The sequence below is a fragment of the Crotalus tigris genome, unplaced genomic scaffold, assembly GCF_016545835.1.
Source record: "Crotalus tigris isolate CLP2741 ecotype Arizona unplaced genomic scaffold, ASM1654583v1 scf7180000017774.6281472, whole genome shotgun sequence".
Lineage (NCBI taxonomy): Eukaryota > Metazoa > Chordata > Lepidosauria > Squamata > Viperidae > Crotalus > Crotalus tigris.
Genome location: NW_024096625.1, coordinates 1842431 through 1858022, shown reverse-complemented (window position 1 = coordinate 1858022; position 15592 = coordinate 1842431). Strand labels below are relative to the sequence as shown.

The 15592-nt window shown below is 36.4% G+C and overlaps 1 protein-coding gene across 3 annotated transcripts in view; it reads right to left on the bottom strand.

Moving 5' to 3' along the window:
- Positions 1 to 15592, bottom strand: part of COLQ (collagen like tail subunit of asymmetric acetylcholinesterase) — a 58229-nt gene that overhangs the window by 16885 nt on the left and 25752 nt on the right. For all 3 annotated transcript variants that reach the window (XM_039341961.1, XM_039341962.1, XM_039341963.1), the window contains 7 exons: positions 14380 to 14442; positions 12551 to 12577; positions 11067 to 11111; positions 8579 to 8614; positions 5757 to 5837; positions 2365 to 2461; positions 151 to 287 (listed from right to left, as the gene is read on the bottom strand). In XM_039341961.1, the coding sequence (XP_039197895.1) occupies positions 151 to 287; positions 2365 to 2461; positions 5757 to 5837; positions 8579 to 8614; positions 11067 to 11111; positions 12551 to 12577; positions 14380 to 14442 (486 nt within the window). The remainder of the gene's footprint in view (positions 1 to 150; positions 288 to 2364; positions 2462 to 5756; positions 5838 to 8578; positions 8615 to 11066; positions 11112 to 12550; positions 12578 to 14379; positions 14443 to 15592) is intronic.

Genomic DNA, 15592 nt, shown 5'->3' with positions numbered 1-15592 from the left:
GTAAGTCAGGACTACCTGTGTGTTTGAAGAATGAAACTTTAAAAGCATTTAGCTTAGTTATTACAGTTACCTCAGTTCATCAACAAAGCAATCCTGTCATGCTTCAATTACATAATATGCCCATCTTAATTCTTGTCAAAACTCACTTACTGCAGGTACTTTGGAATAGGCATCTCCAAACAGTGGCTCCTCATATGGTGGGCCATTCACATTTGACTGAGAGTTGCAGAGACATTTCCCTGGAGGTCCTGCAAGTCCTTTTTCCCCTTTTGGCCCCATTAGTTGCCCTAAAAAATATCAGATTGCCAAATTAGGAAGTTCTGAAATAGACACAAACATACTAGAAAAAGCAAACTGGGCCTTAATTACCATCTAAACCATTAATATTTACAATGCACAGGTGCTGTAAATATATTTTGTTTTAACTCTAATAAACTGGAGAATACATGTATAAACCTTCCATCCTTGGTTTTGGTCAGGGATGGCATTGCTGGTACCCAGTTAAAGGATCCTCTTGGACTTGCAACCCCTGCTTGAAGAACAGGTGGCACCCATAGCTAGGAGGGCCTTTGTGCAGCTTTGGGTTGTGTATCATATGTACCCATACCTAGGCTGGGGGGGGGGCTTGCTCACAGTCACTCATATACTTGTGATCTTCAGACTGAAATATTGCAATATGTTTTACAGTGGGCTATCTTTTAAGAGTATTTGGAAGCTCCAACTGGCACAGAATGCAAGAGCATGGGAAGTTACTAGTGCCAGTTACTCAACAGAGGTGAAACCTTTACTCTGTGATCTTCATTGGTTTCAGTGTGCTTTCGGGTGCAATTTAAGGTCCTGATTGTCATCTTTAAAGTCCTTCATTGGTTAAGATTGGGATGCGTATGGGATCATCTCTTCTTTACCAGGTTTGGCAGGAAGGTACCGTCATCTAGGGAATATTGTCTGATGGAGCCAGAAGAAGAATCTTTTCTTCTGTGGCACTCACTCTTTGGAACATCATTCCCCTTGAAAATAGATTGGTCCCATCCCTATTGGTGTTTTGTAAGCCTTGAAAACTTGACCTGGTACCTGAGCCTGAAGCCCCGGGTATGGGACAGAGCCTTTTTCCTGACTGTGTGGATGATTGGTATACAATGTTTGACTGCTATGTGTTTTATTTTTATTTTCTATTTTGTTATAGTGTGTATTTTATGTATTTTATTGTAAACCACCTAGAGTCATGTAAACATAAGATGGACAGCTATGTAAATTGAATAAATAAACAAACAATGCTCTCTTGCATAGACTACCTGTCTTCAAGTTCTAAGCTACAACTGAACTGTTTTTAACCATTGTTTGATTCAGCCTATATTTTTCATGGGCTGCAGCTTTGCCCCCAAAATCTGGGCACTTGACTTGACATGGAGTTTCGGAATAGAGAAAAGCACCCAATACCTTTGCAAAGTGACTTTTTCATTTCCTGATACTACTACAAGTACTTCAGGCAAAGCAAAAAAAAAAAAAAAAGTTTATTAAGACGGGTCAAGTTTTTACATAGGCTACAGTACATACTTTTATTATATGATAGGTATATCAGAAAGCAACATATGAAAAAACAAAGGTAATTTATGTGCTATAATGCTTTTGTTTGCTTTCTTTAGACATGACAAAAGACAAACAACTTAGATAAGAATATGTTGCATCTCCTTTCCTACCCCATTTGTTTTTCTCTTAATGCTTGTAGCTTGTTCTCATTGCTGTCCCTAAAAAGCCTAGTTTTGATACATCAGAAGAAATGGTTTTAGCTCAAAGAAAACCACGGTTTCCCAAACTTCAAAAGGACGCATGGACATCATGTTAAAATGCTGGTATCATAAGCTTTAGAATTCTACACAATGCTGCATTTACATTAATGTTGTACCATAAAATGGATGAACGTATCAATAATCTTCAATTTAAGACGACTGCACAGTGACTGATATCTCTGCACATCTCTCTTATCTAATTCAGATAGGGAGGGAAACAATCTGTTCCTTGTTTGCCTTATCTCTTATACGATATGTATCACATCAACTATCAATTCCACGCTTATCACAACTTCAAGGAGTCAAAGGATAATACTATTCTGTTTTTCCTACCACTGAATGCCCTCCAGCATATAGTGTAATTATCAAGGAGGGGTGTGTGTGGAGATGTGCCACGGCAGTTTGCTTACTGAATTCCACCTATACCCTCCCCAAAGCCTATTGACCCCTAAAATGCTATCTCAATGAAATTCCTTCATCTAATGATTGAACAAACATGAAAGGTATATTCTGTTTAGCATTATTATATTATTAAAATTAAAGCATAAGAGCAGCTATTAAGAAAGCCCAGTCTTACCTGCTACTAACTGTCCTGGTGGACCTGATACTCCAGGAAGACCAGGCCTACCTGGTGGGCCTATACTTCCAGGGGGTCCTATGTCTCCTTTTTGTCCCTAAAAAAAGAACCGCATAACTATTTCCTTACATATACACTATAAGCTGTAATATAAAGGAAATTAGAATGTCGTTGGTCAGTATTTTTCAAACCTGGCAATTTAACTTGATCTCCCAGAGTTCCCCAGGAAAACATGCCCCACACTTCTACAGTTGTCAAGCTTGAAAAACACTGTCTTAAACTATAAATCTAACACGCCTGTTAATCCAAACAATAAAACTCTTCAGATATAGTTTGGTAATCCAAAGTAAGAATTTATTTTAAATAAAGTCAACCCACAGCTCCTCAGGGCTCCTATATGTGTCCATGTACCTATCTGAGCAAAACATGCATTTATATAGTGTCAAAAATATTTTCTTTATTTTCCTATTCTGCATTTTCCATGAATGGGTAATTTCTCCAAGACAAAAATAATGTTTGCTTAGGTATAAGAGAATCCTTTTTCTCAAACCAGATCATTTCCAGGAAAAATTAATTTACAAAGACGTATTTTACTGCTGCCGAGCTGAATTTGGCAGATTTTGAGAAGCTAAACAGGGGCTACTTCTTGGACAGTTTGCTATCTGAAACTTCCAGGGTTATAAGTAAGACCGGGAGGACAAAAAACCAGACAGGTGACAATAAAAACCATGAAGCCATCAGGAGTCAGATTTGACTCGAAGAAGTGTTTACTTTTTACTTGTAACAATTTATTATTGTGGATAGATATAATTATACCATCACAAGATCTGCAGTAACAAAAGACCTAGGCAGCTTTTTGAAAGACCACTTGGAGATAAATGATTATGTTTCTGGCATGCAATCTTTTAATGGAAGAAATGCTGAGGGAATACATTGCTTAATGCCATTAGTTCCAACCAGTGGCTAAGAGTTATAGCGCTTGGCATTTCTTGCTTTATTTCATATGTACTTCCACAGCAATGGCCCAGAACAGCATTAAGATAAGCACTTGTTTCTACTAATTATGTTTTGATTTGTGTGTGTGTGTGTGTGTGTGTGTGTGTGTGTGTGTGTGTTTGAGTCAATTTTGACTCCTGTCAATAACCTAGGCTGCTCTGCTCAAGTGTAGAGATTGGGACCAGGTAGAGGTCGTGAGCAGCAAACTGCCCCTCCAAAGCTTGCATGCCTCTTCTCTCTACATGATCTCATCCCTATACATCACCATGGCAATGTGGGAAACTACCCCAGGCTGGTACAATGACCTCACCTGCCTGATATCAGCTAGTTTACATCAACAGGATGTTTTGGGCCTCTGGCTTTCTATCCTTAAGGATTGGTAAGGAGTTTAACCAATGAAATGCTATTGCTACGCTATTGCCATGTTAAACTTTTGCTGCTTGGAAAACTGTATAAAAAGAATAAACGCTGCAAAGGCGGTCAGCCATATTTGCACCCTGCAATGACTGAGCACTGATTACTACACTCAAGCAGAAGATCCTATATCACTTTGGATAAATAGCTGTCCAGTTTCTTCTTGGCCAATGAGAGTGCATCCATGACTTCTAGAAGTAAGCTGTTCCACTGATTAATTGTTCTCAATGTCAAGAAATTTCTCCTTAACTCTAGGTTGGATCTCACTTTAATGATCTTCCACCTATTACTTCTTGCCTAGCTTTCAGGTGCTTTGGAGAATAGGTTAACTCCTTCATCTCTGTGGCAGCCATTCAAGTACTAGAAGATTGCTATCATCCCTAGTCCTTCTCTTCATTAGATTAGACATTCCTAGTTTCCTCAATTGTTCATTGTAATGGTTTAATCTCTAGACCCCTAATCATCTTTGTTGCTCTTCTCTGCACTCTTTCTAGGGTCTCAACATCTTTTTTGTATCATGGTGATCAAAACTATTCTAAGTGTGGGCTTACCAGTGCGGTATAAAGCAGTACTACCACTGTACATGATCTTGAAACCATCCTTCTGTTGATGCAACCTAGAACTGCATTAGCTTTTTTTGCAGCTGCAACCCACTGCTGGCTCATACTTAAGTGATGGCCTATTAGGACACCTAGATCCCTCTTACAGTTGCTACTGTTGAGCCAGGTATCACATTTTCTATACCTGTGCATTTGGTTTTTCTTGCCAATGTTTTTGCTTTGCTCTTTTTTAAGGAAAAGGAAAGTGTGAGTAATACAAAACAATCATGTAGGAGTTTATAGATGAACTAATTTGTTTAAAACATTTATAGTGAATTGTCTGTTATCTTTGATGAAGGAGACTTAAAACCACTACAAACAGAGAATAGCAAGATTCAAAAACAATTAATAAACAGAGAGTAAGGGAGAGAAGAAATTGGAAAAGTGAAGAGAAAGAAGCAGAAAAAGGTTGATGACTACAGGTCTGAAAACAGGGGCATTCCCCACAAATATTATATATTCTCAAGACATTTTCTACCAGCAATAATAGAATTCCTAAAACTGGCAACTGGAATAGAGTGTGTGTCATGCTTGTGATGATGTTGATTAATCTGGCACTTATAAGACTAGGCCTATATATATCCTTAGTGCATCTAACCTGAGAAGACTCCAGGCACGAACTTAAAGGAGTCAATGAGATGAGCAAGATGCATCTCAGAATGGAAGTGGAAGTAACAGCTTCTTAATTTAGCTGCCACCACAGGCATTTAATATGAGGACGTCAGCTGGCTTTGGAGGCAGGAAATGACTCAGTGGGTGAGAAGTGTCTTTCTTATTTAACAAATAATTAAGTACCCATCTAGCTTCTTCCCTGTGAAGTTTCAAAACAACATTTAACATAAAGAAGGGTTAGATCTATGATGAGATTTGCCTAATAACATAAATAAGACCAGTAGGAATAGTAATAGCCTTGACATATTTAAATTTTGTTAGACTTTGGAGAAATTGATAAGAAATATAGACCAATGGTCAGTCTTGTGCACAACAAATTTAATGCCAGCGTAGCTTTTTGATGACAACAGTGAATGGAGAATACATCAATTTAACAAAGTCTTTAAGGAAAATATTTAAGTAGCATGCTAGAAACCATATACAACAACAACAGCACTGTGATTCAGACAAGAAGTATGAGGAGGCATCAATCAATCAATCAATCAATCAATCAATCAATCAAATGAGATTTAGATTAAATTGTTTTCACCCTGCACCTGAAAATAAAATTGATTTCTGCAATCCAAAGATCTTCAAGGCTCTTTAAGTTATCATAAACAAGGCCTTTAGAGAAACAAAAATATTTTATCTAGATTTATATAAAAAATTAAATATATATTAAGGAAGTTAGGATTAAAACAAAATAAACAAAATATAGTACAGGATTCCTACTTGTTTGCCTCGTTTCCCTGGCCGTCCAGTTGGTCCTCTGTGTCCTGATGCACCAGGTTCCCCCTTTGGACCCATTTCTCCCTTTATGGGGATGGAAAGGATAAAACCCAAATCTTCAGTGCAAAAATATACACTTGGTTATGAAACTGTCTTACTCAAAACTCAGCAGATACTCATATGCATGCCAAAAGGAGATCCTTCTAAAAGCTTGTGTAAATAATATTAACTAAAGTACATTGGACATTGAAATACTGGACTATAGCTCCATCAACTTGGAAAAAATTCTTAATGATTATACTGTTAGTACACTAAATAATAAAAAGCTTCATTCACTTTCTTTTTTCCTTGGTCAATGAAGCAACAATCCAGTGCTTGCATCCTGTTCTGAAACTCTAGATATTTTTCTCGCTTCACTCTCTATCAGGAATAGAAAATTGGTCACACCTGAGTCCCAAAGATGCTTTTTCATAAGGCAATTGGACTTTCTTATTATTTTTTGAAGACATTTCAATTCTCATTATTTTTTGAAGACATTTCACTTCTCATCCAAGACATTTCTATTGAGAGAGGGCTGTTCAGTTTTGACATAGATGGCCTCTTTGACACTTCTTTCAAACCAGAAGTCCACTCTGTCCAAAATGTGGACTTCATTGTCTTCGAAAGAGTGGCCTTTGTCTTTTAAATGCAGATGGACTGCCAAATCTTGTCCTGATGGGTTTGTTCTCCTATGTTGTGCCATGCATTTATGAAGTGGTTGTTTTGTTTCCCCAATGTACAGATATGCAGATGGCTCACTGCATTGTACTGCATATACTACATTGCTCAGTTTGTGTCTGGATGTTTTATCCTTGAGGTGGACAAGCTTCTGCCTTAGTGTATTCTTGTGTTTCAAGTGTACACATATGTTGTGTTGGCTGAAGATCCTCCTGAGCACTTCCAATATTCCTGCAATATATGGAATGACTATATTGCTTCATTTATTGTTTTCTTCCTTGTCTATTTTGGAGGAGCTCTTGCTGGGTCTTTTTTGGGATTTGATAAATATAAATCCTTCTATTCCCCACCATCCAGTCAGACCTGAAGACCCTTCTTGGATAAGAAACAAAATGTCTTCAAAGAATAACAAAAAGTTAAGTTGCTTCATGAAAAATTATCTTTGGACCCAGGTGTGAACTGGATGATTGAGAATCTCCATAGACAGTCCCACCTGATTGTTAACCATCAGCCCAAATAAATATGAACTCAAGAAACTCTCTATCCCTGTGGTGGCGAACCTAAGGCACAAGTGCCACAGGTGGCACGCAGAGCCCTCTATGTGGGCATGCGCGCTGTCGCCCCAGTTCTAGGGCTTCAGCTGGGTTTTATAAAACCTTTTCACTTTAGGCCTCCACCACCATGTGCAAAAAAAAAAAATTAATCAATCAATCAATTGCAACTTCTCACGGGGAAAAAAAGATCTCACAAAGTTGGAATTGATTGAGTGAACTTTTTAGTCCCATCCAGTCTGCTGTTACCACCACAGCCACGCCCAATGGGCCATGCCCACCCGACACCCGATAATACATAAGTGGGTTTGGGGTTACAGTTTGGGCACTCGATCTCTAAAACGTTCACCATCACTGCTCTATCCTGTTATAGAAAGGGTTCTGATAATTAAGTAGAAACGGACAAGCTCAAAATCTTAAGCATAGAAAGCCTTTCCATCTTTCAAACATCTTTAAACACAAGGTCAGATTTATGGATATGAGAAAGGAGAAAGAGAAGATGCATGAAATGTATGAAAGCTCCTTGTGTCCCATTCCCTAATCGCTTCAGTCCTGCTTATTAGCAGCATATGGACTCCAAGGGGAGTTACAACTTTTCTTTTAGGACAGAGAAAGCCATTTCCTCTGAACATTACTGGAACATCAAAATTAGAAATGAAACAATGAGCAATGACATCAGCAGCACCAAATACTTTTTTCTACAACTACTCAAATCAATCTACTTTTTCTCCCTCAAATGATTAACTAGTGTGAAATTAGCTTGAAGAATATTAATGGATTTTCTAGGTAAAAGAAAATGTGGTCCTTACAGTTATGATCAGATGGTTATTTTAACCAGATATGTATACAATTCTAAAAACTCAGGTGTAATAGTCATGGCAAAAATCCACTAGTCCAAATTAAATTAACAAGAGCTGCATGACAGTTCACGTTATTTAATTGCACAAATTGTGAATTTTCCAGTACTTTATATTCTCAGATTTTTAAACAATCATTCCAACTTCACATTTTTATCTGGAACTGAATAGCTGATACCTGTATTGATCCCATTATCTTGAATCATTAACGCAATGTTTCTCAGTTTTATTAACTTTAAGATGTGTGGATACAATTTCCAGAATCTCTGGAGAAATCAAGAAGTTGATTCATCCTAAAATTGCCAAAACACTGCATTGACCTAATCAGAAGCAGCTTAATGTATTCTACAGATCTTGCTTCTGAAACTTCCTTAACTTGGTTCAATATATATACAAAATAGGTACAAAGTAGAGGCCAATAGGTATTCTACATTGTCTACAGTTTACTCACCTTGCTTGGGGGCTGCAAAGAGTGAAGGGAATCTATGCCATTTGAGTTTCCATAGTGGCAAGACTATGACAAGAGTTGGGAATGAACAGGGCAATCTTATCCGTATTTATTTAATATTAAGTCCCACTGAATACTTAATAGTTAGGAGTAGATAGTTAGGACTAAATTGTCTCTCAAAATCCCTATGCAATATTAACTCCAACATGTGTCCATGCTGTGCACAGATTGAGCATCCCTGATGTACCTTACCTTTTGCCCCAACATTCCAGGGAAACCCATGTATCCCTGCAAAGAAAAAGGTGAATAAAAATGAGCTATCCTTTAATTAAAAGTTTTGGGGAGTTGATCTTGGATTTTTCCCAAAGGTGCTTTTTCAAAAGGCAATTTGCTTCTCATCCAAGAAGCTTCTTCAATTCTGACTGAAGCTTCTTGGATGAGAAGTGAAACATCTTCATGGAAAAACAAGAAAGTCCAGTTGTCTTTTGAAAAAGCACCTTTGGGACAATCATAACCTGGATGACTAAGAATCTCCATAGATACTGATCTTGCATGTGTTTATTTCTTTATAGATCATTTACAGGTTGCCCAAATCAGATCATGTGACTATGGCACAACACAAAAGGAAAAGAAAATATACTAATAACCAACTAAAACAAGATGGTATATTATATTAAAACTTATTAAAATAATAAATTGGCAATGAGACACAAACGAATGAATCAACATTTGATTTAGCATGTTGAAAATCTGTTTTTCTAATGTTTGTATACTGTTAATATACAACACTGTATACCATATAATCTATTCAAATGATATAAGGACGGAGATAATTATAGTTATATTTAACCAGTCCTGAGTGAAGTAATCATAATTTGCATGCTTTTTTTAACAATAAACAAGGACGAATGTAACTTTTAAACATAGGTATATCTTATGTATTTGCTTTTAAAACATTTCCATTTTTCACCTATTATACTAATTATCCCAAAGGTGCTTTTTCACAACTGGACTTTCTTGTTTTTCTTTGAAGACATTTCACACCTCATCCAAGAAAAGTTCTTCAGCTCTAACTGGATGGTGGGGAATGGAACGATTTATACTCTTTGCAGACAGCTGATCATTTGCATTCTTTTAGAGAGTCATTGAGGCCACCTGGAGGTTTATTTGTGTTGTCAGGGTCACCTGAGTAGTGCAAATGGGTGTGGAGCCTCTTGGAACTGCTGAAAGGACTGTGTTGTAGACTGGAGGTAGATGATATTGTATCCCTCCCCCTCTGTTGAGAGAGGGCTGTTCAGTTTTGACATAGATGGCTATTCAGTTTTGACCCCTCTTTCAAACCAGTGCTCCTCTCTGACCAAAATGTGGACATTGCTGTCTTCAAAAGAGCAGAAGAGTCAGAGCTGAAGAAGGTTCTTGGATGAGAAGTGAAACATCTTCAAAGAAAAACAAGAAAGTACACTTGTCTCATGAAAAAGCACCATTGGGATAATTATGACCTGGATGACTGAGAATCTCTATAGATATTATGCTAATTTTTTCTCTTTGTGATTTTGTCTTTACACTCTGAGACTTCCCTTTAAATGAGCATTTCTTCAATTATCTATCACCCATTTATCTTCCCTATTCTTACCTCGGTCCCTGGCCTTGTCCTAGAATGACATCTTAGAATTACATCTTTAATACATTGGTGCAAAAATTACTTTGACAATATTGATCTTAATATAAAGACTGTGAATATGTGGTTTTTTTTAAAGTTCACATAAATGAAATCTCCATCATCAAAGAAGAAAAGAGATCTTGCATCTCTTATACTGTTTAACATATGTTGCTCTGCACAAGTACTTGAGAATAATCATAATTTTGTTATAGAAAAGACTAGTGCAATTTCAAATGCTGACAACCTAAAATGAACATCTGGAATAATGCATTTCTTCAGCAGGCTATACCACATCTGTCAATTCTTGATGGAAAATCCGACATCCTGCTGTGTTGAACTTACACTTCGGCCCTACATAGTTATAACATTATTTCCATTCTTGAAAAGAAATCCTGGGGTTTTAAGAGTTAGTCATATAGAGCCAGAAGAGATTTTTCAGATATAGCCTGACTGATCAGGAATGTTATAAATCAGTATTTTTCAAACTTGGCAAATGCGGGCTAGGGATTGAATGACAGTTGAAGTGCACAGATCTTCAAGTTGTCAAGTTTGAAAAAAACTAGTATTGAGGAAGTTAAACCACTCATTTTCTTCTTTAAAGGCTTGAAATGAAGGGAGGCAACATGCAGCTAGAAACCAATCTTATAAATCTAGGACTTTATAAAGTTCCTTGTACAGAGGTTTCCTTATACAACATCCTAAGAAACAGAATTCTTCTATAAATATGTAAAACTATGTAAAACTATGCCCACTATTTTACATGCCAAAATGTAAAACTATGCCCACTAATCTATAATTTTTTAATCTCACCTTTATTATATTTATAAATAATTAAAGGCAGAAAACATATCTAATTCTCCCTCCCTCTTCACAACGTGGTCCTGTGAGATGAATTGGGCTGACAAAAAGTGACTGGTCCAAAGTCACCCAATTGGCTTTCATGTCTAAAGCGGGACTAGAACTCAAGTCTCCTAGTTTCTAGCCTGATACTAGATGCCAAACTGGTCTGAAGAACAAACAAGAAAAAAAAATACCTCATGTCTCTTTAGATTGCTTGATATTATAGTAAGAAAATATTACCTTATCACCTTTGCTGCCTTTGACTCCTTTCTGTCCTTGAGCTCCCTGTGGAAAACCATATCAGAACTATATAACATAGCAGTTAAAAGTATAATTCTGTTTCTTCCAATATCCAGTGTTAAATTAAATACAAAATCTCCACAGTCACGAAGATATGTTAGGTAGACTTTTGGCTTTCCATACAATGGCAGTGGCTATTTATTAGGACTGGGGAATTCTGGGAGTTGAAGTTCACACATCTTGAAGTTGCCAGTAGTAAAAAATGCTGTTATTATGTTTCTCCTCTTCCAGCTTTGGAAATGATTTGGGCTAAGAGCATTAGGTTTGAACAATCTCTCTGCTACTAGTTAACACATATCTTTTTTTTCAAGCTTTCACATTGGATCGATGAAAAAAAGTACAACTGTACTTTTAAAAGTGTCATTAACTTTAAACAAGCTGAGTCCTTAAAGCAATTCTACTTTTCTGAAGATTCACACAGAAACCTGAAAAATGAAAGATTTCTGCTTTAATGAATAGTAGAGATGTGGTGGGATTGGGTCCACACAGGGGTCTGAGGCATGGCTTCCATAAGCATAAGTGGCCTGGTGTATAATATTCACATGAATAACTCTTGCTGAAAAACAGTGGAGGAAACTCATTCCTTGATACCCTTGCTGATTTCCTCTGGACACCTGGTTGGTCACTGGGCTGTGGAATTTCTCAGGAGAAGCAGGACTCAGCAATATGAAGAATCCTTTTTAAATTAAATGCTGCATCCAAGCCGTGCTTCCCTTTGAAGTGCCAGACTGGAGCAAACATCTCTTTCTACTCTACCAAAAAAAACTCTTTGTGTATATGCAGTCCCTGCACAAAAACCCCTTTCTACCCAGATCAGAGCAGTAGTGGACCGTCATTGAAATAATTCAAATCAATAAAATGTTTTCTTCCTGAATTTAATACTTTCACAGTAGAAGGCATTCAATATTACTTCAGTTAATGGCCTTGCTTGAACAGCATTTGTGCCATGTGTTTTCACTTTATAAGAAAAGAAAAAAAGTTATTGTTAGAGAGTAAGTTGTAAGGAGTGAATACATATGGAAAGCAGGAATGGTAGGGCCACTCAGAAACAACTCACTGTTTCAATCTTGCTTTTATTTCAGCACTAAGTATATAAAGATGTGGAATAGGAGTAGTTTCTATCAGCCCAGGATGATGGACCCATTTATTCTCTGCTGTGTTGTATTGGTACAATTTTTTTTCCTATTTAGATAAGAGTAAGAGTAAGAGTATGAAATCTTTTGTCTGGAGAATTAGATCTTGGAGCTACTTAGCAAGATCAACCTAAGAAATTATAGACCAAGATGATTATGTATTCTTTAATTGCTTTAATCTCTTTTACTCCTGAATCAAATACAAGTGGCCATTTTTTTACACTAACTGGATGCAATATACTTATTCATACAGACTATTGCCAAGTGCTTGTAAGTAATTTTATCACTCACCTTTTCTCCAACACCACCTGTATTACCCTAGAATAAAATTTTGAAAGACAAAAACATAAGAAGTGACAGTATCACATCTCAACCTAGAAACCAAGATGACAAGAAATCATGCATAGTAGACATACGTGACATTGGTTTGGATGTTTAATAAGAAACAACAATCAGTGCAAGAACTAACATAATTATAATTACAGAAATCTCTGTCATAATCATTATCTTCACCTTTTTCCCTTATCTAGTATAGATACATTTCTGACATTGTCTTTTACTGGGCTTCCAGTTAAATAATAATCGTTTGTAGCAATATCTACAGTACAAGCATTTTAATAGTTAATCTTAAAACTTTTACTGAATTCACATACTGTAAAATTTTGAGTGTTAAATATTAAAAAAGTGAAGTCAATATGTACCTGTGTCATAAAAATGCAAATGAATATTAAATATCATTTTGAAGCATGGTATTTTGCCATTTAGATCAAACAATCATTATATAATAAATATTCTTGTTTTCAGAATTATTATTTTTAAAATGTACATGCAATCTTTTGCTCTAAAGGCCATTAAGATTATTTTAAAAATTAATTAAAAATTAAGGAACTATAAAAGTTATCTCTCACATATGAATGTGGCATGCTACTTTCTGTTCTAGTTTCTCTATATATCAGTTCAAAAGCAGGTCAGGATTTCTACATGTTATCCATTTCCAGCTTATCTGTATGTAAATGGACTTAAAAGTAGTCAGTCAATTGCGTGTTGGGGCAGGTTAGTCTCTAACAGATGTTAAATAAATATACTGCTCAAAAAAATAAAGGGAACACAAACGTATAGGATCCTATACATTTGTTTTCCCTTTATTTTTTTGAGCAGTATATATAAGTAAGTCAATAGCCCATTGGGTCAGGAAAAGACAAATGGTTACATCTAACAATGCAAAAAAAAAAAAAAAAGTACATCAGCTTAGGGAAAACTTCCCCCTGCCCTAAAAAGTGTAAAGGATATAATTCTGAGAATATTAGATCCTAAATAACAGCTGGGTTTAGCTGTTTAGAGGTAAATATGTAGCAAGCAATTCTCCTTTACACTATACTGTTTCTGGAGGCAATAGCCTTACATCACAGATGTTAGAGATCCAGCTCCTTGCTTTGTAAAATATCAAGTGACCTTAGAGGACTTTTAAAATGTAACAAAAAGTGCATCTGTGTTTTTTGTGAGGAAGAATTTTTGTAAATAAAGAAGCTGAGAAGGTTTAAGACTCCTACCCACAGTGCCCACTGACCAGGTTCAAGGTCAAACCCAGATAATTGTTCTAACAAAACAAAACAAAACAAAACAATTGCACGTTAAATACATTGAATGAATGAATGTGATAATACCAAGAGTACTTCATTTATTCAGCCATTTCTGTACTTAAAATACATTTAATATATTGTGTAGCTCAGCCTTAGGGGTTTCTGCAGGAGTGAATGTAAAAAAGTCAAGATGCCATGATCACATTTATCAAAGCCTCACACCTTTTCCATGTGCTTTAATCATGTGATTGCAACCATCATCTTTAATTTTTGGATTTTCCTTGTAAATGCTTCTGTTCAACTCATGTATACTATTACATTGCTGCAAGATATCTGATAAAGAAGAGAGGAAAAACAAATATTTCCACACTCTATTATAATATTTTCATTGTATCTGTGGGAAAAAGTCTGTATCTTTTCATTATTCTTCTTCATCCCCAAAATCATAAATGTTACCTGTCTACAACGTACACCAATTATCTTCTAACACAGTAGTTGTTAGCCCCCCAAAAAGAGAACACAGTGCTTGGAGTAACAAACCTTGAAGCCCATTGGTCCTCTTGTGCCTGGCAATCCCATCAAACCTACATCTCCCTTTTCACCCTAAAAGAAACAATAGAGAAAATTATTCTTAATGGCCAGATCTTATTGCACTGGTTGCACTGGCTGACAGCTGTAGTTCATAATCAGAGAAGAGAAATTTCTACATTTCTTAATGCATCCATATCATGAAAAATTACACTGCATAAACTGAGTTCAACGTAAGTTCTTTGTACGAACAGTAAGCAAATGAGCATAGGCTGCTCAGATTGCTCCCTTGCCTTTCTTACCATTGGATATAGTTAACCTGGATGGCACTGAGCCAATCTGCTGATTTGTATCACAGTGTAAAGCAGGGGCGGGCAGATTCTGATGGTCTGAAGTTACGGTCACATTTATTTTTGAAAAGGGAGACAATAGGATTCAGTGGCCATGAAACATTTAGGAAGATTTTCTTACCCATTTTTTAAAGGGTGTTGAACTAATTTATGCTCCCAAATTTCTGCATTTCTGATATTAGGAAACTATCCCACCAATTGTCAGCAATCACATCACCAAATTTCATTGAGAAGGGTGGAAGAGATTGCAACAAAGAGAGCCTCTTCTTGTACTTTCAAGTTTTTCAGTGGATTGGTTAAGTTTATAGTCCTAATGTTCTCTGGTCATCTACCATTCAAGTATTAACCAGACACATTGATTATGTGATTAGCTTCCAACTAACCAACTGCAGCAAACTCTCCCACTGCCTTTTCACAGATGCTCTGAAAAGAAAACATGTTCTGATAGATACAATTATGTCAACCCATGGTTTCTGAGGTGTTTTTGATGTGTGACAGTGTTTTCCTTGTTTGGGTTGGTTATGCTATATTGGACTGAGCGGTCAGGCACTTATCGAGGAAGTTGCTAGATATCCATTTTGTTGGAAGATGTTATATAGATGATCTGCTTCTTTTTTGTGCTGTTCAAGATTGTTGCAGTGTTTTTCTGTTCATCTAAATAGTGTTCTTACATAGCTTCTCTTGTGAGAGATTGGATTAATTGATATAGTTAATTGATATAGAACATTTGTGTCCCCAGCAATTTAAAACTAGTAGGGTTATCAGTGTGTGTAACATAAAGGACTCAAATGTTTATATACCAATGCACAGAGTATGAGCAATAAACAGGGTGAGTTAGAAATCCAAGTAAATGAGGGCAGATATAATATTGTTGC